General features: G+C 37.8%; 3 protein-coding genes across 3 annotated transcripts; 2 read left to right on the top strand and 1 right to left on the bottom strand.

Moving 5' to 3' along the window:
* The first annotated feature begins 6333 nt into the window (after positions 1-6333).
* Positions 6334-8773, top strand: LOC125816855 (12-oxophytodienoate reductase-like protein). Its single transcript, XM_049496498.1, has 5 exons — positions 6334-6548; positions 6697-6837; positions 7380-7552; positions 7677-7787; positions 7985-8773. The coding sequence occupies exons 1-5, from the start codon at positions 6475-6477 to the stop codon at positions 8548-8550; spliced, it is 1065 nt and encodes a 354-aa protein (XP_049352455.1). The 5' UTR covers positions 6334-6474; the 3' UTR covers positions 8551-8773.
* Positions 8774-9727: 954 nt separating this feature from the next.
* On the top strand, positions 9728-20916 carry LOC125816847 (ras-related protein RABA2a). The gene is made up of 2 exons (XM_049496490.1): positions 9728-10020; positions 20267-20916. Exons 1-2 carry the CDS (start codon positions 9856-9858, stop codon positions 20744-20746), a joined length of 645 nt encoding a protein of 214 aa, XP_049352447.1. The 5' UTR covers positions 9728-9855; the 3' UTR covers positions 20747-20916.
* A 556-nt stretch (positions 20917-21472) lies between these two features.
* LOC125816848 (ras-related protein RABD1) lies at positions 21473-26116 on the bottom strand. Its single transcript, XM_049496491.1, has 8 exons — positions 26014-26116; positions 25868-25940; positions 25620-25667; positions 25489-25536; positions 24265-24336; positions 22927-23082; positions 22094-22197; positions 21473-21712 (listed from the first exon to the last, which is right to left on the bottom strand). Exons 1-8 carry the CDS (start codon positions 26025-26027, stop codon positions 21619-21621), a joined length of 609 nt encoding a protein of 202 aa, XP_049352448.1. The 5' UTR covers positions 26028-26116; the 3' UTR covers positions 21473-21618.

Raw genomic sequence — 26116 nt, 5'->3', positions numbered from 1 at the left:
ACAGAGCAAATAAACTTCATATTAGAAAAAGGCATGTGACCAAGTCTACAATGCCAAGTGTTTACATCAACAAAAACTGATCCTAAGAACAAAGAAGAATCTGAAACTTGTGCCTTAGCACTTTGATTACAAACGGAATTAAAAGGCTTGCCGGGAAAAGAAAGACTAGGTGTAGAGTGGAGCTGACTGGTCCCAGCTGAGTGCAGAAGATATAGCCCCCTAGTGACTCTACCAAGAACCAGTGGCCTCTTCATGGAAGGGCCCTGCAGAATAGCACCAAAAACAGAGAAAGTGAGAATAGAGTTGAATTGTAAACATAATTTATAAACAGATAGAAGATTATAATTGAAACAGGGGACAAAGAGCACATGATGAATTGTGTATCCAGGAAATAAAGAAACAGATCCTGATTTAAACACAAGGGCTCTTGTAGAGTTAGGAAGATCGACATATATGGGTTTATGAAGCATCTTAACATCAAACAAGAGACCAAAATTAGATGTCATATGCTCTGAAGCACCAGAATCCAAAATCCAAGAAACTGAATTTACTGATACAGTTGAGTAAGATCTAGGTGAGGTGAAGGAGGTGATACCAGCACAATTAGCAGTAGCAACTTCCTCAGTGTTATTCTGAATATCTGAGCCTAGCTTCACATGCTGTAAAAGTTGATACAGGTTATGATACTGATCCTGAGTCATTGGTCTGTCCCCTGAACTGTTTCCAGCCTCTTCATTTGAATAAGCAGCATTGCTCTTAGCTGGAGGTCCCATTCTCTTAGACTTAGTAAACTTAAAGTCAGCTGGAAAACCAATCAACCTGTAACAATTGTCTATAGTATGATTTGTTCTTTTACAATAAGAACAAAATAAGCCAGATACATTTTTCTTTCCTTCAGTCCCAACTCTCCTATCTGAAGTAAATTTCTGTCCACTAGAGTGTTGCTTTGAAGATCCAGCAACATAGTTAGAAGGACCAGCAATATAGTTAGGAGGAACATCACCATAGTTCTGACCTACATAAGGCTGTTTAGAGGCATAAAAAGCAGCAACACCTGGATGTTGTGAAATTTGAACTTCCCTCTGCTTTTCATCTCTGATTAGCAGAGAATAAGCATAGTTCACTGACGGCAGAGGGGACAACAACAATAAATTGCTCCTAGGTCCTGAATAAGCTTCATTCAATCCCATGAGGAATTGAATCAGCCTACCATCCTGTTCAGATTTGTGAGTTTTAGCCTTACCTCCACATGAACAATCACAGGTGCAAGCTTGGCATATATCAAGGCTGTCCAGCTCATCCCAAAGTCTCTTCAGTTTTGTGTAGTATGTAGCAATGTCTAAATTTCCTTGAGCTAATTCACTGATCTCCTTTTGCAGTTGATAAAGAAGAGGTCCATTTCTTTGGCCAAACCTTTCCTCAAGCTCCTCCCAGATGTGTTTTGCTGTTTTTGAGTATAAGACACTTTCAGCAATCTCCTTTGAAAGGGAGTTCAAGAGCCAAGAAATAACCATGTTGTTGCATCTAGACCAAGATCTGTGAGATTCAGAAGTGATACTTGGGGGAATGATAGATCCATCAATGAAACCAACCTTGTTTTTAGCCGATAAGGCTATCAAGATGCCCCTACGCCAACCACCGTAACCTTTACCATCAAAGATGGTGCTAACAAGGATCATACCGGGAGAATCTGAGGCATGAAGAAAGAAAGGATGAGAGGTGTCCAAAACAACCCTTTCAGCTGAAGCTGAAGCAGTACCAATGGTGGTTGGTGTGGTGGAGCCATCAGAAGGAAGTGAATCGCCCATGGAAACAAAGCAGATTACCAAAAGAAATGAAAAGAGCAGAAATGAATAGGATAAGAACCCTAATGCTCTGATACCATGTTGTAAATGAGAAGGATTATGGGAAATTTTCTCTGTATATTTTATTGATCAGTGCTCCATTCCATTTATACAAGTAGAAGAAAAGGAAAAACAGCTATATTCTATACAGGTGTCCCTATACTATAGGCTAGGTTCTAACAAACTTAAAACAAACTTGTAAGAGAGGAATATTCCTATGTACACGTATTGCTATCATCAGCTGGGCCTTTAACAAATGAACCCAAATTCCTTTTGTCCAATTCATTAGTTGGGCCTGATATTCCTGATATTCCAACACATATGTTTAAATATCAGTCTCACTTTCCTTATTATATCGGTCACAGACACTATTTCCACCTATTGTAGTTACATTTAACTTTGTTCTTAACCATATTCCTTCTAATATGGCCACACATCTTCATCTTCTAAACATAAATATTTTTGATTCACACTTTGCCTAATATAATAGTAACTTTGTACAACTTACTAAGCCTTAAAAAAAAGATAATAATACAGTATTCTTATAATTAAGATAATTTCGACTTAATGTAATCTAAACTTAAAAATTAAATTGGATAAAGTGTGCTATTTATCGGCAAAAATAATCTCAATTTTATACGTGGGATTTTTGTCGAAAATCTTAAAGGTGAGAAAAGGAGTAACTGCAGCAAACTTGGCATGCATGTCAAACGACTCGGTAACAATGGCGTGGTGGAGAACTGATAAAGGAAGGCTGTTGGTTCTTAAAATCGCACGCAAGTGCACGTGGTCACTTTAGTAGTACAACGATTCTTTCGAGCCGAATTATCGAATCCAAGGGACTTCCAATCACAGACAACAACGTTGTTAGGTTTAAAATAACTTTACTTATGTGTTAAACAATTTTAGAAACTGGTTTATAATCACTAAGTTGAACAATCTCCCACAGTAAGTACTACAATCAAACAGTTTTACATAAGCGAATTTCACAATATGGAAAAGTAATCTAGGGTTGCAGCATAACTCGATTACTGGCATAAAATTACTTGTATCCTAGCATTCGACAAACTAATTTCATTATGGATTTGCAAGGTTCCTTTTACGATCATGGTCTCCCAACCTCTAATCGCCTACCACCATTGACAGCCTAACTACATCGTTGAGCGGGGATAGACATGAACCAATGGCGGAGCATTAAGCTATCTTCTTGCATATTAAGCAAGTGCGGTATATAGGTATAAGACTACCCTATATGCAAAACACTCTAATTTCACTCTAGAGTGAACACACTTCCCACATTCTTTAGCTCTATCCCTCCATTCATCTCCCGAGTTCAAGAGTAGACAACAAGTGTATCTTAATGTTGATCATGCATTAAGATAGTTAAACAAGAATGTAAGCATAAATCACAAGAAAGCCCATCTCATGCTAGAAACAAATACTAATATACCATAAGTTGTAGCTACAACCCTAGAAAAAGGGACTTAGCTACTCATAGAACAAATAATCATCAAGCAATATTTATGGATTATGAAAGAGTTTACCAAAATGGAAGAGTAGAAGAAAAGCCCTAGAAAGGGTTTTTTCAAGTCGCCCAAGTCGCTACTCTCTCGTTTAATTTCGAACTCCCCGTTTATGAAATAATACACTTAAACTATTTATAGTCAAAATAAAACACGTGGCCGATTTCTGGTGTCCAGGTCCGCGACGCGGACCTGTTCCCTCGCCTATAGTTGCACGCATATGAACCAGGTCCGCGACGCGCCCCCATCGCGCACTCTTCTGTTAAGTGGAATTCCATCTCTGCCTACGCGTTGTGGCTCCGCGACGCGGATATTCTCTCGCGTGGTGTATTCTCCAGCTTCTATTTTCCGACCTCTGATCAGGTGCCCTATTTTGGCTCATTCTTCTTTGTTTTTCACCCTGAAACATCTAATCATATTGGTTCGACGAAGCTACATCAAAAGACCCTCAAAATATAATTCCGACTACTAAAATTGCTCTCAACTTAGCTATATATATGGGATAAATTGGTCATTAGGCGCATAAATACGCCCAAGATCAAAGGCCAATAATGGTACTAGCATTTTCAGTTTCGGATTTGAGAAGTGCTTCTAACTATGTCTCCGGAGCTTGAACGGAATACCAGATCCGGGCACCGGCTAATATTTTTGGTTTATAGCTCCTTCAGGCAAATGGAATTCTTTTTCAGGTAATTTTTTTTTTTTTGATAATTTTGCAATGTTCCAGTGAGAAAAAATAGAAGATAGAGGGTGTGTTTGGTATGAAGGAAAATGTTTTCCTGGAAAACAAGTTGATTTTTGACTTATTTTCTCATGTTTGGTTGGTGAGTAGAAAATATTTTTCGGAAAAGATTTTTAGTGTTTGATTTATGAATGATTTTATTTTTTTGAGAAATATCTTTTATTTTTACTAGGGTAGAAAATAATTTTTGAAATTGAAAATATTTTTTAAAAACAAACTTAAATTTTTTTGGGGGTGGGGTGGGGGGTGGGTAGAGGATAGGGGTGAAAAATTGAAATTTTGAAGTTGAAAATATTTTTTAAAAACAAACTTAATTTTTTTTGGGGGATGGGGGCCGATAGGGGGTGGGTGGGGGGGGGGTCGAGGATAGGGGTGAAAAAATGAAATTTTGAAATTGAAAATATTTTTTAAAACAAACTTAAATTTTTTTTTGGGGGGTGGGGTGGGTGGGGGGCTGGGTAGGAGGTGCGTGAGGGGGGGCCAAGGTAGGGTGAAAAAATAAAATTTTGAAATTGAAAATATTTTTTAAAAACAAACTTAAATTATTTTTTTTGGAGTAGGAGTGGCGAGTAGGGGGTGGGTGGGTTTGGGGGGGGATCGAGTGTAGGGATGAAAAAATAAAATTTTTGAAGTTGAAAATATTTTTAAAAAACAAACTCAATTTTTTTTGGGGGGCGGAGGCCGGGGAGGGGGCGTGGGTGATCGAGGATCGGGATGAAAAAATAAAAAATTGATGTTGAAAATATTTTTTAAAAACAATAAAAAAAATTGATTTGGGGGGGGGGGGAATATTTTTTTGGGAGGGGGTGGGGGTAGGGGTAGGGGTGAGGGTGGGTAAAAAAATTGAATTTAAAAACAAGCTTTAAATTATTTTTTTTTTGGGGGGGGAGGGGGTTTGGTTGGGGGCTGGTTTGAGGGTAGGGACAAAATAAATTGATTTTTTTAACAAAAAAATAATTGTAGTTTGAAGTTGGAAGAGAGTTTTGGAAAATGTTTTCCTTAAGTTTTGAAGGAAAGTCATTTTCCTTAAATTTGAGGAAAATGAGTTGATTTGGAAAAACATTTTCCAAAACATTTAACCCAACCAAACATGAGAAAATTGAAAAACATTTTCCGAAAAATGTTTTCCATCATACCAAACACACCCAGAATGCTTGTTTGTTCTCTTTTATGTTTTTCATAAATTACGATTTACGGCCTAAATTTACAAATTACAACATTCTCATTAATCCCCACAGTTAGGGGTTAATTTCTGCTCAACTCTGGAAGTCACGTTTTTGAGTGACCATTGGAGAAATTAAATCTACAATTAGGGCAAAGTTAGTGCATTCATAATTCATTTGATTCCTTAAGACCACATTAAGTAGAATACAAACATGCTAGCTGCACTATTCTAAGCTTGACCTGTACCAATACCTCATTATTGCAATGCAGGCTCTGCGTGTTAGATTGTTTATGGGTTTTGACCTTTGGTGATGATCAGGTGCAAATTGCCTATTTTTTGGGGGCAAAGTAAGTTATTTTAAATCATTGACCACACATTCATTTGCAAGTTGCCTATTTTTTGGGGGCAAAGTAAGTTATTTTAAATCATTGACCACACATTCATTTGCAAGTTGCCTATTTTTTTTTAAGAGCAAGCCATTCTTAATCAACAACAACATATCAAGTGTAGTCCCACAAGTTTGGTCTGGGAAGGATGATAGTGGCGGAGCCAGGAATTTCACAAAAGGTGGTTAGAAATAGCACAACAAAAGCTGTTTTCAAAAAGTAGAACTAGTGAGATTCGAACACACAAACACTTCTTCATTCCAAGGAGGTGCTATAACAACTTGTTATGTTAAGGGTGTCCAAAATATGTTATTTAATCATTTCGTGTATCATTTTACTTGTATATACGATATTTTTTCCCGACAAACACTATGTGGCTACGCCACCGAAGGATGGTGCGTACACAACCTTAGCCCTCTAACTTGTGAAGGTAGTGAGGCTAAGTCATTCTTAATCATTGATCATATTATCATATGCAAATTTCCTAGCTTTCAAATAAAGCAAGTTGTTTTTATACATTGACCAAACAATTTTTATTTCATTGTTCTTTCTTTTATAAATTCATAATCATGTAAAACACGCAATAGATTCTTTGGTCAATGACCGAAAATGCTAACTACCCCATATAATTACATAATGGAATATAGTTTTAATTGTCAAGCTGTTTAGAACTTTTAATAAGATTATTCCTAATATTATTTGCTTATCAGCAAAGATATTCATACAGTTAGTAGCTGTCATATTTTTCTATATATTTGGAGGGTATTCTGACTTTGCCTAGCACACAAAGTAAGAGAAGAGAGAGACTTTGAAGATGGAGGCAAATTCTAACTCTGCTGTGCCACTCTGTACTCCTTACAAACTGGGGAGATTCGAACTCACTCATAGGTCAGTATATACACGTCATTTTCATCAGTTACCTTTGTTTTTTACCTTCATATTATTATCGAGCCTAGAAGAATTAGCTCTTTAAACGCAATAACTATCGTATATTTAGACTCTTAACATAGGATATTATAACTCTTGAATATTGCAGAATAGTTTTTCCAGCACTTACGAGGAACAGATCACAAAATAATACTCCACAGCCACATGTAACTGAATACTATTCTCAAAGAGCTACTAATGGAGGTCTTGTCATTTCTGAAGCAGCTGCTGCATCTGATATTTCTAAGGAGTACGTAGATTACCCCTCTCTTCCTCCTCCCAAAATAAGATAGTTTTCATGTATTTCTATATCATATGAAATTGAGCAAAGCATGTTCAATTCTAGTTGAGCACAAAAATACAACTCCACTTAAACGCATATATAAAAGCCAAGTACGTTCTGGGATATCTAACTACACTAGTGATTGATGCCCAGACATTAGTATTCAAACATGATTCTGATCGCAAAATGAATAATTAAGCTCAATTACTAATAATCAAATCCTCAAGAACTATACATGATGTTTTGCACTGCTCTCCCTTATTGTCGTTTTTCCTATTCATAACTATTCTGATTTTGTTGCACTTGAGCTGAGGGTCCTTCAGAAACAACCTCTCTACTTCACGAGGTAGGGGTAAGGTCTACTTACACCCAACCCTCCCCAAACTTTACTTGTGGTATGTTGTTGTCATCGAGAATAAAACACGAGATACATACAAGTTTTTTCCATGGAACTCTGGATTTGTTTTAAAGTTTCACTGATAATTAGCAATATTTCAATTTTCTTAAAGGTGCCCAAACTTGCCTGGAATATGGAATGAGGAGCAAGTGGAGGCATGGAAACCAGTAGTGAAGGGTGTTCATGAGAAAGGAGGTGTCTTCTTTTGTCAAATTTGGCATTCAGGCCGCTTATCTGTCCCTACAATTAGTGCATTATTTTTCTCCGGCCTTGGATGGTCCACCAGTAAGACTTACAATTTGTAGTGGATAAACATAAACAAAGCATGCAGTAGTCAAGGAAAATCATATAGTAGTTTCTGCTGCTTCTCTCAATTATATGCGGTTTCTGTATTCTTTTTCACATGCAGGACCTGATGATCAAGTGTATGAGAAACCAACACCTCTTCCTCTGAAATCTGATAAAATTCCTTGCATTGTCAATGATTTCAGGATTGCAGCCCGTAACGCGATTAAAGCTGGTAACTTATATTTTACTCAATCCCCATTTGATAACTGATCAACTGCAGGTGATTCAATATTTACCAATTACAAGTTTGATGATGGAATCCAAACATTATAATGAAGATTGAGAAGTATTCATTTACTCAATGACACACCTATAGTTCATTTTCCAAGCATCTGATAGCTTAACTAGTTTCCCATGATATATATGAAGGATTTGATGGAATTGAGATCAACGCTTCAAGTGGTGGCTACCTGATTGACGAATTCATGAATGATCAAATCCACGGTAGGACTGATGAATATGATGAAAGTATTGAGGACCGTTGTCGTCTTGCCCTGGAAATAGTAGAAGCCATGGCAAATGAAATTGGAGCTGATAAAATTGGTATAAAACTATCTCCTTTTGATGGCAAAAAGGACTCAAATTCAGAAGCACTAGCAACTTACATGGCGAATGAACTAAGCAAGCTTGGCGTTCTCTATCTTCATGTGATGGAGCCCAGAGAAACAGCTAATAGAAGTCTTCTTCCCATTAGGAAGGCTTTTAAGGGGACACTTATTGCTTCGGGTGGTTATGGTAAATCTGATGGGGACAAAGCCATCGATGAGAATTATGCAGATTTGATCTCATTTGGACGTATGTTCTTGGCTAATCCAGATTTACCAAAGCGTTTTGAGGTTAATGCTCCACTTAACAAGTATAATAGGAGCACTTTCTACACTAATGATCCAATTATTGGTTACACTGATTACCCATCTCTTGAAGTTGCTTCCTAATTATTCACATGTTTATTGGTTATGGAAAAAAGATCACGCAGGAGTTGTGTCTACTACTTGATTAAAGCACTATGTAATTAATAAATTCACATGGTTATGGAAAATGATCATGTTGGTGTTGTGTCTATGATGAGAATTCTGTTGTATTATAAAATAAGTTCACATGGTTATGTAAAGAATCATGTAGAGTTGTGTGTACATTTGATGAAAACACTGTATGGTCTGCTTGTGTTGAAATTGAGGTTTTATTTGTAAGTTTTCCCTTTAAGAGTTCAATTGCTCCTTTCTCATTTAGCACTACACATACATGATCTTAAAGAACAAATTCAAGTCGAGGATCTATCAAAAATAATCTCTCTTCTGTGTACATCTCATTTTTTTGGACCCCACTTATGGAATGGTCTATCATAAACAATCTTTCTACTCCACAAAGATAGGGTTAGAGTCTAGATACCTCTAAATTCTCATCCTTTCTAGATTTCACTTATGGTATTAGACCGATTTGTTGTTGACTTGTTGTAAAGAACAAGTACGAACTCTTTTAATTTCATCCATGTGGTCAAGTTTCAATATTTGTTGTTGTAGACAACACTGAGGAAAAAAAAAAGCTTCCATGAGAGCCTTTAGAAATTACTTACTCCGTCCAATAGCTACAAGTCTACAACTATTTAGAAAGATTAAGAGGATTACATTAATATCCCCCAACAATTAAATTTGATCGTAGTATATTTTTTTAACTATAAAAATTATAGATTCATAATGGATTTCGTAAACTTTATGTAAAAATTATAAAAGTATGTCTGCATTTTATAAAATTTATACATTTGATTTTACATTCCGTCATTTTAAAATGAGAAGTAGCTTTGTTTGAGGTATCACATAAGAAAGATAAAAAATTAATTTTACAATTTTCACATGGTTATAAGATACGTATTTGACAAGATCGAAAAATAAAAGTATTAGTAAAAAAAAGAAGTGGACTTTTTCCTTCTGTAAAGAAATGCGGTTCGAAGAATTGGAAATTTAAAAATGCGAAAATTTCGGAGGTCAAAATTTGAAAAGCACATCATCTTTGAAATGTCACACAGCTTCAAGGGCAAATTTGTAATTAAATACCAAGAATTTGGGGGCATTTGCGTCATAAGAAAATTCTCTGTTTCCCTCACGCTTCATTGTCATCGTCATCAACGATCTTCAATCATTCAGATTTCAGAGAGAGAAAGAAATCGATCCGAATCCGAAGGCGTTTTACAGTATTTGAGTAAATCTGAATCGGCAGAAGGAGCGATTCAACAGGGCGAGGAAATGGCGAGAAGAGCGGAAGAGGAGTACGATTACTTGTTCAAGGTTGTATTAATCGGCGATTCAGGAGTCGGCAAATCCAACTTGCTTTCCCGATTCACCAGAAATGAGTTTCTCTTAGAGTCCAAATCCACTATCGGCGTTGAATTCGCCACTCGTACACTCCAGGTCCCTCTTCTACTCCTCATCCTTTGTTTTTGTTCGTTTCCTCAAGCGCGCGATTTTGAATAATGCATTTCTGTATACCCGACCTTTGCATTAAGTGACAAATTGATGTATTAAGTGCTAATACTCTATGCGTGTCTCCTTGACCTGTAACCAATTCAATTGTACCATAAGAGTTAATGTGCTTCTTTGTTGAGTTTAATGGGAGAGTGCTAGTATTATTTATTGTTGTGATCGCGTTGATTTTATATTTCTGGGCATGTTGATATGTGTACAACAACATGTTTATATTTCGGATACACCCATCACAAATTTGTTCATCCTCGACCTAGAGTCGGCCACCAAGTGAGGTGCATACTTGGAGAGTTGGACAAATTTGAGGGCATACTCTCTCACACTCATAGCTCCTTGCTTCAAGTTCATGAACTCCACCAACTTTGCCTCCCTAAGCTCAAGAGGGAAGAACCTATTAAGGAAAGCAAGTTTAAACTCCTCCCACAACACCACATAGCCATTACCTTTCTCACCCTTCCATTGATCAAACCAAATTTGAGCAACCCCCTTGAGTTGGTAGGCCGCCAATTCCGCCTTCTCACAAGCACCAACATCCATAATGGTCAAGATTTTGCATACCTCATCGATGAACTCTTGCGGGTCCTCATCCACCTTTGAACCATGGAAGACCGGAGGGTTCATCCTCATGAAATCTCTCACCCTTTCCCCCGGGGTGGTAGTTCGAGGAGCTTGGGCTCCTTGTTGCACTTGGTTAGCTACCACTTGTGCAAGCATGGTGAGTGCATCACGGAGCTCACCATTGGTGGGTGGCTCTTCCGGTGATCGGGCCCGTCTTCCCCTCATGTTTGGCATGATGATCTAGCAATCCAAAGAACAAGCGTTAGGGAGGAATCACCTTATCGCACTCTAAGCACGACATAGAACATGAAGAAGGGAAACCTTTCCTAAAACGTTTTGTAGCCTCCCATTCATAGTCGTGGCGCGCTTCACAACCATGATTAGGACTCTACTCAACGCGGTGTGTTGGACTCCGAGGATTTAACAACCTAGTGCTCTGATACCAAGCTTGTCACGACCCAAGCCTAGGGCCTAGACGTGACATGGCGAATGAGGAACCCGAAGGAACCTCAAACAAGCCTCTCAAACTTGTCATCACACTTCATCGGTCGCGGAAGTACATTCAACATTAATTAACGAAAAATAGGGACTAAGGGCAAACCATTTCAAAATGACATCATAGAACAAGAGTCAAGCTCATTTACAAAATACTTGTCCAACGCATACCTCTACATACATAGATAGGACGGGGCCATGACATACTATCGGCTCTCCTCATAGTCAAAATACAATTGCAAGCTAAAGTCTCAAAACATAGGAGTAGGAAACATAACATAGCCCTCGAATCATTGAGGACTCACCAACAACTCGGATAAGCACAGTATTAGCCACGTGAATGGAGAGAAGGATCAAGAGTAGCTCCGGTCCCTACATGGTGACATCATGTAGGCAAAATATGCGTTAGTACTTGGAATGTACTAAGTATGCGGGGTGCAACACAACAATAGACAATGACACAATCGAAATACAAGAAATAGTTTCATAAGCATTATGAATAACAATATGAGGATGCATGATCAAAGTGAAGTCAAAACATGTTTAAGTAAATCTATACTAATAGTAGATATCATATGTGTATGCATGATCCAACCAATCTATAACCCCAACTTAGGATGGGGGATGCCGTTCACACCCGGACACCCTGGTGGCAAGGTATAAACCCCTCACATGGTTGATGTTGGTCACACCCCAAGCATCCTAGGTGGTGAGCTATAAACCTCTCACATGGTTGATGTTGGTCACACCCCAAACATCCTAGGTGGTGAGATATAAACCTCTCACATGGTTGTCCGGTTCTTTTCCCCCGGACCGGGCATGGTCATGCAACACTTTATATAGGAAATTCCCATTAGGCTCTAATGCAATCTCACGTATGGAATGAACATATACACAAGCTTAGTTTGTCATCAACACATCTCTGGATTTCCATACATCTCATAACTTAAGCTTTAAAGCATCGATTCATCAATTCTCCATAGTTGGACATTTTGTCAAACACCTTGAAGGCATGTAATGAAATCAAAGAGCATGGAAAATAGGATAGTAATTATGCAGCCAAGCCAGTGAACAACCTACAACAACACCTTTTTAACACTCACAATACCACATGAAAATCTCCACATCAATTCCAAATTTAGGTTCAAGTTCTAGAGTCACAACATGCTCAAAACAATCACTTTTCATGTTTAAAATTCAATGTGCAGGAAATTATTACAAAGAACAAGACTAATTTATGAATCTTAACTTAAACCATGAATTAGTGAGTAGAATAGAGTCTAGGCACTATGGGTGGAAGGACCCATGAGTTCAACACCACATACCTTGAGTTTTTATGAAGGTCTTGAGAGTGTCTTCAATGGAAGCTTGGAACTTGGAGCAAGAGTCTCTTCAATCTTGAGAAAGGTTTTGGATTAGGGTTCTTGAGAGAAAATGTGTCTAAGTATAGGAGAGGTGTTTTGGGAAATGTTTTAGAGATGGGAATTGAACTAATGGTATATAGGAAATAACATATGCCCTTTGGAAAAATGGTCCAACACTTAGAAAAAAAATGAGGCGGGTGAACAGTAAAAACGCTCACTGGAAATTGTCTTTCCTGCCGGACAGATTTTACGAAAATGGGCATAACATCTTCGTCCGAACTCCGAATGAGGTGAAACGAAGTGCGTTAGGTAGCTAACTCAAAGGGCTTTCCATGGATATGTTATTGACCACCCAATAATTTGTGTGCTAGGAGATATGACCCTCTAAAGTAGACCCTCGAAAAAGGCTTCACTTGGAAATTCGGATTTTGATACGGTTGCTCTAAAATTTGGGTTAGACCCATTTCCCACTCAATTTGACCCCCTAAACAAGAATATGAAGTCGGATTTTTGAAAAACGAAACGGATTTTTTTTAAAAAAATATATAGCTAAACAAGTTTCCGGTAACTTTCGAAACACATTTTAAAGAACTTTTTGGGTCATTTCAATAGCTTGTCACGACCCAAGCCTAGGGCCTAGACGTGACATGGCGAATGAGGAACCCGAAGGAACCTCAAACAAGCCTCTCAAACTTGTCATCACACTTCATCGGTCGCGGAAGTACATTCAACATTAATTAACGGGAAATAGGGACTAAGGGCAAACCATTTCAAAATGACATCATAGAACAAGAGTCAAGCTCATTTACAAAATACTTGTCTAACGCACACCTCTACATACATAGATAGGACGGGGCCATGACATACTACCGGCTCCCCTCATAGTCAAAATACAATTGCAAGCTAAAGTCTCAAAACATAGGAGTAGGAAACATAACATAGCCCTCGAATCATTGAGGACTCACCAACAACTCGGATAAGCACCGTACTAGCCACGTGAATGGAGATAGATGTGCTTCGGAAGTTACCGGAAACTTGTTTAGCTATATATTTTTTTTTTAAAAATCCGTTTCGTTTTTCGAAAATCCGACTTCATATTCTTGTTTAGGGGGTCAAATTGAGTGGGAAATGGGTCTAACCCAAATTTTAGAGCAACCGTATCAAAATCCGAAATTTCCAAGTGAAGCCTTTTTCGAGGGTCTACTTTAGAGGGTCATATCTCCTAGCACACAAATTATTGGGTGGCCAATAACATATCCATGGAAAGCCCTTTGAGTTAGCTACCTAACGCACTTCGTTTCACCTCATTCGGAGTTCGGACGAAGATGTTATGCCCATTTTCGTAAAATCTGTCCGGCAGGAAAGGCAATTTCCAGTGAGCGTTTTTACTGTTTACCCGCTTCATTTTTTTTTCTAAGTGTTGGACCATTTTTCCAAAGGGCATATGTTATTTCCTATATACCATTAGTTCAATTCCCATCTCTAAAACATTTCCCAAAACACCTCTCCTATACTTAGACACATTTTCTCTCAAGAACCCTAATCCAAAACCTTTCTCAAGATTGAAGAGACTCTTGCTCCAAGTTCCAAGCTTCCATTGAAGACACTCTCAAGACCTTCATAAAAACTCAAGGTATGTGGTGTTGAACTCATGGGTCCTTCCACCCATAGTGCCTAGACTCTATTCTACTCACTAATTCATGGTTTAAGTTAAGATTCATAAATTAGTCTTGTTCTTTGTAATAATTTCCTGCACATTGAATTTTAAACATGAAAAGTGATTGTTTTGAGCATGTTGTGACTCTAGAATTTGAACCTAAATTTGGAATTGATGTGGAGATTTTCATGTGGTATTGTGAGTGTTAAAAAGGTGTTGTTGTAGGTTGTTCACTGGCTTGGCTGCATAATTACTATCCTATTTTTCATGCTCTTTGATTCCATTACATGCCTTCAAGGTGTTTGACAAAATGTCCAACTATGGAGAATTGATGAATCGATGCTTTAAAGCTTAAGTTATGAGATGTATGGAAATCCAGAGATGTGTTGATGACAAACTAAGCTTGTGTATATGTTCATTCCATACGTGAGATTGCATTAGAGCCTAATGGGAATTTCCTATATAAAGTGTTGCATGACCATGCCCGGTCCGAGGGAAAAGAACCGGACAACCACGTGAGAGGTTTATATCTCACCACCTAGGATGCTTGGGGTGTGACCAACATCAACCATGTGAGAGGTTTATATCTCACCACCTAGGATGCTTGGGGTGTGACCAACATCAACCATGTGAGGGGTTTATACCTTGCCACCAGGGTGTCCGGGTGTGAACGGCATCCCCCATCCTAAGTTGGGGTTATAGATTGGTTGGATCATGCATACACATATGATATCTACTATTAGTATAGATTTACTTAAACATGTTTTGACTTCACTTTGATCATGCATCCTCATATTGTTATTCATAATGCTTATGAAACTATTTCTTGTATTTCGATTGTGTCATTGTCTATTGTTGTGTTGCACCCCGCATACTTAGTACATTCCAAAGGGAGATAGAACTTGGTATAGACCTCCTTCCCGATACTCAACCTATTTCTATCCCCCCTTACCGTATGGCCCCGGCGGAGTTGAAAGAGCAATTAAAAGATTTGTTAGAGAAGGGGTTTATTAGACCTAGTCATTCTCCCTGGGGTGCTCCGGTTTTGTTTGTGAAGAAGAAAGATGGGTCTCTTAGAATGTGTATTGATTATCGACAACTTAATAGGGTCACCGTCAAGAATAGGTATCCTCTTCCAAGGATTGACGATTTATTTGACCAATTGCATGGGGCTAGTCACTTCTCTAAGATTGATCTTCGGTCAGGGTATCATCAAGTGAAGGTGAGGGAGTGTGATATTCTCAAGACGGCCTTTCGTACTAGGTATGGGCACTATGAGTTTGTGGTGATGTCTTTCGGGTTGACTAATGCTCCGGCTCTCTTTATGGATTTGATGAATAGGGTTTTCAAACTCTTCCTTGATTCTTTTGTGGTGGTGTTTATAGATGACATCTTGATCTATTCTCGGGGTGAGGAAGAGCACAAGGGTCACTTGAGGGTTGTACTCCAAAGATTGAGGGAAGAGAAGTTGTACGCTAAATATGAGAAGTGTGAGTTTTGGTTGAAGGAAGTTGCTTTCCTAGGCCATGTGGTGTCGGGGGATGGTATTAAGGTGGATCCTAAGAAGACCGATGTTATTAGGAATTGGCCTAGACCTTTGACCCCGTCGGATATAAGGAGTTTCTTGGGTTTAGCGGGTTATTATAGGAGATTTGTGGAAGGGTTTTCTTCTCTTGCTTCTCCTATGACTAAGTTGACTCAAAAGATGGCTAAATTTCTGTGGTCGGATGAGTGTGAGGAAAGCTTCCAAACTTTGAAAGAAAGGCTTGTGTCCGCTCCTATTTTGTCACTTCCGGATGGGTTAGAAGGTTTTGTTGTTTATTGTGATGCTTCCCGTATTGGTTTGGGTTGTGTGTTGATGCAAAGTGGTAAGGTTATAGCCTATGCTTCTAGGCAACTTAAGGTTCATGAAAAAAATTACCCAACCCATGATCTTGAATTGGCCGCCGTGGTTTTTGCTTTAAAGATTTGGCGTCATTATTTGTATGGGGTGCATGTTGATATCTTCACCGACCATAAGAATCTCCAATATGTGTTCACGCAAAAAGATCTTAACTTGAGACAAAGGAGGTGGTTAGAATTCCTTAAGGATTATGATATGAGTGTTCACTATCATCCGGGGAAAGCTAATGTGGTGGCGGATGCATTGAGTAGAGTGTCCATGGGTAGCTTGGCTCATGTGGAGGAAGGTAGTAAAGAGTTGGCTAAGGAGGTCCATCGGTTGGCCAAATTGGGAGTTAGGTTAGAAGGGTGGATAGTGGAGGAGTAGTTGTTGTTGATGGTTCAAGGTCTTTCTTGGTTGATGAGGTGATAGTCAAGCAAGATCTTGATCCTTCTTTGGTAGAATTAAAGGCTTCGGTGAGTAGTGGTAAGGTGGAGGTTTTCTCCCAAGGGGGAGATGGTGCCCTTAGGTACCAAGGTAGATTATGTGTTCCTTGTGTGGATGGTGTGAGGGAAAGAATCCTTGATGAGGCTCATAATTCTTTTTATTCTATTCATCCGGGGTCAACAAAGATGTATAGAGACTTGAGGGATGTGTATTGGTGGGGCGGTATGAAGAAGGACATTGCAAAATTTGTTTCGGGTTGCCATAGTTGTCAACAAGTCAAGACCGAACATCAAAGGCCGGGTGGCCTAACTCAAGACATTGAGATACCTACTTGGAAGTGGGAAGAAATCAACATGGATTTTGTAGTGGGCTTACCCAAGGCTAGAAGAGGCTTTGATTCGGTTTGGGTGGTGGTTGATCGGATGACAAAGTCGGCTCATTTCCTACTGGTTAAAACTACTTACGGGGCTGAAGAGTATGCCAAGTTGTACATTCATGAATTGATAAGGTTGCATGAGATTCCTTTGTCTATCATCTCGGATCGTGGTGCCCAATTCACTTCTCACTTTTGGAAGTCATTCCAAAGGGGTCTTGGTACAAAGGTAAAGCTTAGCACGGCCTTCCACCCTCAAACGGATGGCCAAGCCGAAAGAACAATTCAAACCTTGGAGGATATGCTTAGAGCTTGTGTATTGGAGTTGAAAGGTAGTTGGGATGATCATCTTCCTTTGATTGAATTTGCATACAACAATAGTTATCATTCTAGTATCGGTATGGCTCCTTTTGAGGCACTTTATGGTAGACGGTGTAGATCACCGGTTGGGTGGTTTGAAGTTGGAGAGGTGGCCTTGTTGGGTCCGGATCTGGTCATGGATGCTCTTGAGAAGGTAAGGATGATTAGGGAGAGGTTGAAAACAGCCCAAAGTCGTCAAAAGTTTTATGCCGATGTGAGGAGACGGGATCTTGAATTCAAAGTGGGTGATTGGGTTTATTTGAAAGTTTCTCCAATGAAAGGTGTGGTTCATTTTGGTAAGAAGGGGAAATTAAGTCCTAGGTATGTCGGTCCTTATGAGATAATAAGAAGGTTGGTAAAGTAGCCTATGAGTTGGGGTTGCCCAAGGAGATGGAATTAGTTCATCCGGTATTCCATGTATCGATGTTGAGGAAATGTGTTGGTGATCCTAATGCTATTGTACCTCTTGAGGTTGTGGGTGTTGTAGAAGATAATTTGACGTATGAAGAAGTCCCGGTTCAGATCTTAGATAGACAAGTTAAAAGGTTGAGGAACAAAGAAGTGGCGTCCGTTAAGGTGCTTTGGAGAAATCAACAAGTGGAGAGTGCTACTTGGGAGGCCGAAGCGGACATGCAAAGACGTTATCCTTATCTATTCAACTCCACTCAAGCCTAAGGTATTAAATCAAGTCCTTTGTACTCCATTGAGTCTTACATTTCAGCCCCTGAATCATTAATGTGCATATATGTTTAAATTGATGAGTTATGGATGCTTTACACTAAGTTTTGAAATCTTGAAGTGATGTTTAAATAAAATTTTTGCATTCATGTTGGGGCTGATATGTTCTTACTAAGTCTTGCCTTGTACGTCTCTTCCACATTCGGGGACGAATGTTCCCAAGGGGGAGATATTGAAATGACCCAAAAAGTTCTTAAAAATGTGCTTCGGAAGTTACCGGAAACTTGTTTAGCTATATATAAAAAAAAAAAAAAAATCCGTTTCGTTTTTCGAAAATCCGACTTCATATTCTTGTTTAGGGGGGAACATTAACTAACATTAATAAATGCCTTGTTTCTAGAATTGACTTCCTTGCTTGGTGGCATGGAGTTAGGGTTTGGTATGGGATGTAGATGTATACCATGACCTTGAGATCAGGGTCACATGACCTTTCCAGATCTATGAAACCCTTGCAGTGCTTGGTTCTTGATTTGCACTGTGTAAGTTTTATGCATTGTGATAGTATGAAATACATAAAATAACTGTAGATAAAATTAGCTTTTTCTATGGTCACTTTGCTATGCTGCTAGTAAAACCCAAACATCCTTGGGTCTACTTTTCACTTCCCTTTTCTGTTGGCCATTCACTCCCTTAGTATTTTTTTTTCATATATGGTGAAGTTATCAGAAGTTACTATTCCACTTGAATTCAAACAATTTCTATGTTCTTCCCTGGATTTATTTGGTATTAGAATCCCTTCCTCTCCTTGTATGATTAATCTTCTCTAAAAAACTTATGTGTATTGTCTATGTTTATCAATTCAAACCTTCTATAAGCAGGATATATTAATATGACGGGGGTGGGTGGGGGGGGGGGGGAGGGGGTAGCAAGACTCAAAAGGAGTGGTGGAAGCTAATACCATCATGCATATGGTGGTCAGTGTGGAAGGAAAGAAATGGGAGATGTTTTGAAGATAGATCTAATTCCATTCACAAAGTAAAATGGAATTGTTTGGTATCTTTACTTTTTTGGTGTAAACAACTCTGCATAGAAGATGTAGATCAAATTATTATAGAATTAATAGGGAGCTTGTAATTTCGCTTAGGGCTGTAAATTTTGAAGGTGGCTAGCATGTCCTTAATGCTGAAGAATACAACTTTACCAATGTTAAAAAAAAAAGATATATTAATATGATTACCAGTCCATGTTAGGAAAAACTCAGAACCATTCCTTGATTGGAAGTAATTGCAAGTAAAGGGAAGAAGAAGAGAGCATCTTTACTGCTGAAATGAATACCTTGTATTTGTCCATTGTTATCAAAATTGTGAATGGTTTCATTGTCTTGAAAATCCTCAATTAATTTGAGTGAGAAATACAGTCCTCATCTGTGGTTGGTCGTATCTTGGTCGACTGTATAAGAACCTTGTTAGTAAAAATGACATGAAGGAGACAAAGTGTAATCTGGCCAGAAGAACTTCTAGTTGGCCTTCTCACTTAGCAAAATGATTCTTATCAAATTGTGTTTTTTTTCTTAAGGACGGACTACCCCTATTTCCTCCTCTTACCTAACCAAGGGTATAGTTATTCTTCATGTAACGAAATGACTCAAGAAGCTAGATGTTGCAATTGTTTAAAAAACATATCCTGATCTATCGGAAACAACCTCTCTACCTCACCTCTGGGCACTGAAGTAGAGGTAAGGTCTGCAAACACTCTACCCTCTCCATACCCCACTTTGTGATGCTACATTGGGTATGTTTGTTGTTTATCTAATGGAGCTTCTACTGTAACGAAAGCTCCCATATTTTGTAATTCTTTGATACAGAAAGATATAATGCCAGAGAATGCAAGAAAAAGCTTTTATGGTTAAAGCAAATGTTGTTGCCTGATCATTTGGTTGGTTTTGATCTAGCTGTTTATTACAAGTTTTAAACTGTAGGAAACCTAATGTGATTATGCTTCCATTACCTGTTAAATGTTACTCTTGAAACAAATGAAGAGGTCCATTCTACTATTAATCAAAGTCCGGAAGGACCTAGTTGTCTTCATCCTGAGCAACTGGTTTTCCAAATTAGGGAGTAACAGGCATCTTCCAGGTTCACTGAGGTCAAACATGAATCTGGAAGACCAGTCTAGTGCATTCTATCTTTAAGAGATGCCATGAGTCTAGTCTTTTGAAATAATCCAACAACGATTCACCTTGCCGTACTCCATTGAATAACACCTCTGTTCTTGTTGCTATTGGCGCTGCTACAATTTTTGGTAATTGTAGAATTTATGTTGTATTAAAATCTTTGTTGCTCAAATTTTGATGTGTCTAGGTTGAGGGAAGGACCGTCAAGGCTCAGATCTGGGACACAGCTGGACAGGAGAGATACAGAGCCATTACAAGTGCTTACTATAGGGGTGCTCTTGGGGCTCTTCTGGTATATGATGTGACAAAACCCACTACCTTTGAGAATGTTAGTCGGTGGTTGAAGGAACTGAGGGACCATGCAGATTCAAACATTGTGATTATGCTCATTGGAAACAAAACCGATCTGAAGCATCTCAGAGCAGTTGCTACTGAGGATGCTCAAAGCTTTGCTGAAAAAGAGGGCCTTTCTTTCATTGAAACATCTGCATTGGAGGCAACAAATGTAGAGAAGTCTTTCCAGACAATTCTTTCAGAAATCTATCGGATAATCAGTAAGAAGCCACTTTCTTCAGAGGAGCCAGCAACTGCTAACATCAAAGAAGGGAAGACTCTTGTTGTCGGGGCAGAGGAGCCTGCCCCCAAGAAGGCATGTTGCTCTGCATAGTAATGGTCGTTAGATTTTTAAGCCTCTAAATTGTTCCTTTAGTTAGTGATAATTAGTACTGTTTTTTTCTTCTATATTTTTGGTATAATGTCATACCCGTTTTCATCAGTAGGAAGGTTCATGTGCAATACATGTTAAAATCTTGCTATAGTATGACTCATTAAGAATGAGATCAATTATTTCAATTGTGAAGTGTTATTTCAAATGGCATTAGCAATTATTCCCTTCGTAAAAATTTACTCGTCTTAGTTTAATTCTTCACAAAATTTAAGAAAAAAAAAGAGTACTCTCGAGTCTTTTTATCTTTTAACTAAAAATATGTATGACTACCCAAGTGCCCATACAGCAATTTCCCTTCAGATAAAAGAATTCTTTGGAGGTGAATGGTGATAATTAGTTGGTTACACAGAAGTGTTGGCTGACAATCTCCACTTAAAAACGGTAAGAATGCCAAGTTTAATTTCACACCACAAGAAGATTTTCTTTGAAAAAAAAAAACTCTAAACTCGTGATATATGTGATGCATGGATCGAATTGAGTTAGGGTTGGAGTACCTAGTATTCTGTTCTAGTCTAATACTCAACTAATTATTTTAATCTATTCTAGCGATAATGTTATACAAGCATATTTTAACTTCATCTCATCTCTAGTAGCTTGTTAACTAATTCTCATCAAGTTATTCATCCGAGATCCTAATTGCATCAAACAGTAGTTGTTACATGCACCTGAAGCAAAGTTGGAAATGTATTTCCACTAACGGGAAGATACACAGGAGTCGAGACATTCTAGCTCTAGTAAACATATGTTTTAGTTACAATCTGTTCGACATTTTGCAATTGGAACAGAGGGATCCAGCAATGCAACATCAGCAGTTAACCACAACAGTTGCCCTTCTGCTCAATTGGTTGTCCCTTGATTTGAACAGTGCTACCTGTCCTCTTGGCTCCAGCTGGTTGGTTACCCATTCTGCAAAACAAAATTTCGGTTTAGCTCTTGGATGAAACTATGTGAAGACTTAACTAAAAACTGCTAAGAAATGTGGTTCGGGGCGGAAGAGAACTTTTACTTGTTACCAACATTTTTCACCTCAGTTTAATCCATTCATTTATAGTAAGTTAGTAACTAGTTCATAGAAAAAATAGCAGCAGCAGTCTGGCCATATGACATAGCTATATATATCGACAATTTCATACCCCCTAATGCAACTATTCAGGTAAACTACAAACATGTTGAAATGTATCAGTGTTCACTACCCAAATCAGAAATAGAATCAACAAATTATGGGGGGAATGATGTGACTACACATTTTACAGAAATAAACGTGGAAGGAAATATTAGCCCACTTACTTTTTCTTGATCTCTCCAGCCATCGTTAAGAAAGCCTGCTCCACGTTGATGGAGTCTTTTGCACTCGTCTCAAGGAAAGGGATACCTAGTTCATCTGCCAGAGCCTGAATAAATTTGAAGTGATGTTACAAATGCATAATTGCTTTAACTGGGAATATGACATAACTGATAATTAACTCATATAGCTAAGAATTTCATCCATGTGGTCGAGAGTTTCAATATTTGTTAGAATGATTTGAAGACTTAGAATCGCATGTTTCACTATGTCACTGTCTCAGACTCACAGCGACAGCTAACAATAAGCTAGATTGTAGCAGCTTAAGTATGTCCTCTTCAATTTTCCACTGAGAGACACAAACTACAGACAGTGGTCGCATAAAGTACTCCAAACATAAGCCTACTACAAAGAAAATGTAGCATAAGTGAGTTTACAATTTTTTACTTTTTCAATCTGATCACTTTTTTTCGAAGATTTGTCCAACATCTTCATTGAGAAGAATGTAAACAGCAAAGTAGGTAGTACCTTTTTCAATCCAAAAGACACTATAGTCTAGAATTTAGATGTGTATAAGGAAACCAAAATCCCTACTTGAGCATAGTAAAGAATTAACACGTTTGTGGCACTTCGCTTGAGTTCAAGGAGGGAATTAAATGAAAAGAATATGAGAGAATTGTTAGAAAACTATTTTTTTTTTAAATAAAAAAATGAGATGATTATCAGCATTCGTCAGCAAGCTGAGTTCAACGGTGTAATAGTACCACTAAACTAGGCTTGAACAGTACAAATGCATATGAAACATAATGTTTTCTGTTAAAGAGGCAACACAAAATACCTTTCCCATCTGTGTGTCTACGACCTTGTTTTCAACCAAATCGCATTTGTTTCCCACCAGAAGCTTGCAAACACTCTCATTTGCATATCTGTCTATTTCATTCAGCCATTGCTTGACATTGTTGAAGCTCTCCATTTCAGTTACATCATAAACAATCTACCATAATATAACCACAAATAAGAACACTTCAAGAACAAAAGAAGCCACATGACCATTTTTCTTTAACCAGTATGTTTAATAGACCATAACATTAGGCTAGAAGATACAAGAAAAGAAAGCAAAAAAGTTTTACAGCTAGGGGTGCCATGAATCTCAAATCTATCTGCTCGCAAGAAATCAATGGCACACTTATCTGAGGATTGCATGTATTACAGAAAGGAATGGCATGCAAACTAAGAAAAAATTTAATACTGTACAAACCACACCATTTCCTCCAAACCCCTGAAAAAAGAAGATACATGGTTAACATCTTTTATACCTCAATTTTAACATCCTCTGCTTTTCGAAAACAAAAATAGGACAAAGTACAATTTATCACTCATCCTCCATCTTACTTTATATGACACTCTTTTCATTTTGGCCCATCACAAGAAGTTTGAAGCCTTTATAATTGAGAAACTAACTTTTCTTCTTTTCCAATTCTACTCTCTTCAAAAGTTCCATCATATATTTGGAAGTGACTAAGAACTTGCGAGTCCCGCGACGCATGCCATAACAAGAAGTGAGAGTGGGCAGTTAAAAAATTGCCAGGATAAAGGAGAACCCAAATATATATATATATATATATATATATATATAATAAATAAAAAATAAACAAAGAAACATACAATGGATTCAGAGGGACAAAAATTTGCAAGTAATATTTGGTTTTCTGGTGTTAATCTTCTCACAGTTATATAAGTTTGGGAAGGTCAAACTCCGTGACATAATATGGGTGGTAGGAGCAATATCAATATCAATATTAACTAGGAAAGAAAGAGTAAATGTCAATCAATTACACCTCGGAGCCAACATAAACTATCAGTTACCTTCAGTAAACCTGAAATCAAACTAGCTGTGGTTCAGAATTGACATAACAGGGATCATAGAGTGGGTGATTGACTATCCTAACCTTATAAAGATATAATTAGAGAAGATATGACAATGCAGGTCGTATTTTCAAAAGATTCAAAATCTGAGGTATTATGGATGCAAGAAAAAGTATCATAAGCAATACACAAATAGCAAAAAGCTGCAGACTAAATGAGATGCGCTAGGGAGGTGATGAATTCATATTTAAACTATTGTTCTAATATTTATGGCAAGGGAAAGTTCTCATCAATGTATGTAATATCTCACAATAATCCCATGTGCTCCCCTATAGTAACTGCTTGTTATTGTCCGGAAACGTTCCTGGCCAGCAGTATCCCACTGCAATAAAAGAAGGCAGTGTGGCATTATAATATGTAAATTAGGATAGATAAGCAACAAAGAAGTAGTTGATCAATTTAGTCAGTATGCTTTTTAGCAAATGCCAGCTTCCCACACTGATATCACTAAAAGAGGTGAAGTGGATATATGATTGTGCTAAATCAAAACATTGATTCTCTACCTAACCTTCAATATTTTAGTTTTAGCACACAGTACCAATTAATCAAAAATTGGTAACTGCAGATTTTATTGCACTAGCCTGAAGCTGACCAACACGCTAACCATGAAGAAAGAGAAAACACAGCATCAAAGAATAGCAAAATAATACAACTCAATTTATTGAATAACATCAATTATATCTCTGACATCCATGTAAAGATACAAAAGAACACAATGTAGCAGCAGACTATACCCTACCAAATTCTGCAACCTGGAAAAGGCAAAAGAGAAAGACTAATCAATCAGTTTTCCCTTTTCTCCACCAGAATGACATCCTTTTTCCCTTAACTTTTTGCCTCACATCCAATTTGATCACCCCTTCTTTACCCATATCTTCTCTAAATTTTGATTCAAAAAAAGAGAAAAAAATCTCATATACATACTTGTTAACAAGAAGAGAATCGAAGCATTACTTTCTTATCAAAACAGACACAGATCTAATAAATCTAGCACATGGCATGGGATTTTTGGGCATTGCTTGGGTCAAGCTAGGCTACCTAGTGATTTACAAACATTCATTGCACACTTTCTATATACTTATCTTCATCCAATCAAAGACGCCCATGCCATAAGTATCAGACTCAGCAAAAGCTTAGCTAACATATAGACGAACCCGCCTTTCTTTTATAATCATTAGAATGATTCTGATTAATCATTTTGCTTTAAAAATAACAAGATAGTATTTCAGTAGCGAACAAAGACACTATGGATGATTAAAGCAATAACATGCCCACAAGCCTCTGAAAGTTTGCAAGACTTCAAACTAAGAAATAGACAATTTGAGATCCCTATCTAATTCAAATGATAAAGAATATGGTTAAAATGGCCTGTAAATCAACTGAGTAGCTTCAACATAAGCTCAACATACTATATACTTAACTTGGACTTGAAAACAATCATGTTAACTAAAATGCAACAATCAACTATACTTACAATTTGCAGCTTAATTGTCTTTCCATCCTGCTCCACAGTCCTAATTTTCTACAATCCAAAAATCATTCCAAAACTTTCATAAAAAACAAACAATAAGTGACATAAAACAACTAGAGAGACGAGATTCTTACGAAATCAACTCCAATGGTGCTAATGTAACTGTCAACATACGAATCATCCTAAAACATAATCAACCAAAACAACATAATTATATCCACTAAGCAATAAATCATTATTATCCTACAAAAACATATTTACCGGCATTTTACCCTAACGAAGATAATCGAACCATAACATACGCATTATACAACAGAAAATTCATTCACACATACAAATAGAGTATAAACAGAGGAGATCAAAGTAAAATAGGTGTACATACGGCGAATCTGAGAAGAAGACATGATTTGCCGACAGAAGAATCGCCGATTAACAACAGTTTGAACAAGTAATCGCTGCAATCAAAGAAACAAAAAATCAGTAATAAAAATGAAAAATAATGGAGAAAGATTCAGATGAATATCGTACTATTCGTTGCTCATGTTTGCTTCTTCCCTTGGCTACAGAGGAAAAAAAAGTTTTCTGAGAAGTGAGAGATGATTTCTCTTTTCGTGTGTATGTCTTTATTAGT

The sequence above is a fragment of the Solanum verrucosum genome, unplaced genomic scaffold (assembly GCF_900185275.1).
Source record: "Solanum verrucosum unplaced genomic scaffold, falcon-dt-bn FXZP01000261.1, whole genome shotgun sequence".
Classification (NCBI taxonomy): Eukaryota; Viridiplantae; Streptophyta; class Magnoliopsida; order Solanales; family Solanaceae; genus Solanum; species Solanum verrucosum.
The sequence above is the reverse complement of the archived record's forward strand: the minus strand, read 5'-3'. Positions and strand labels throughout refer to the sequence as shown.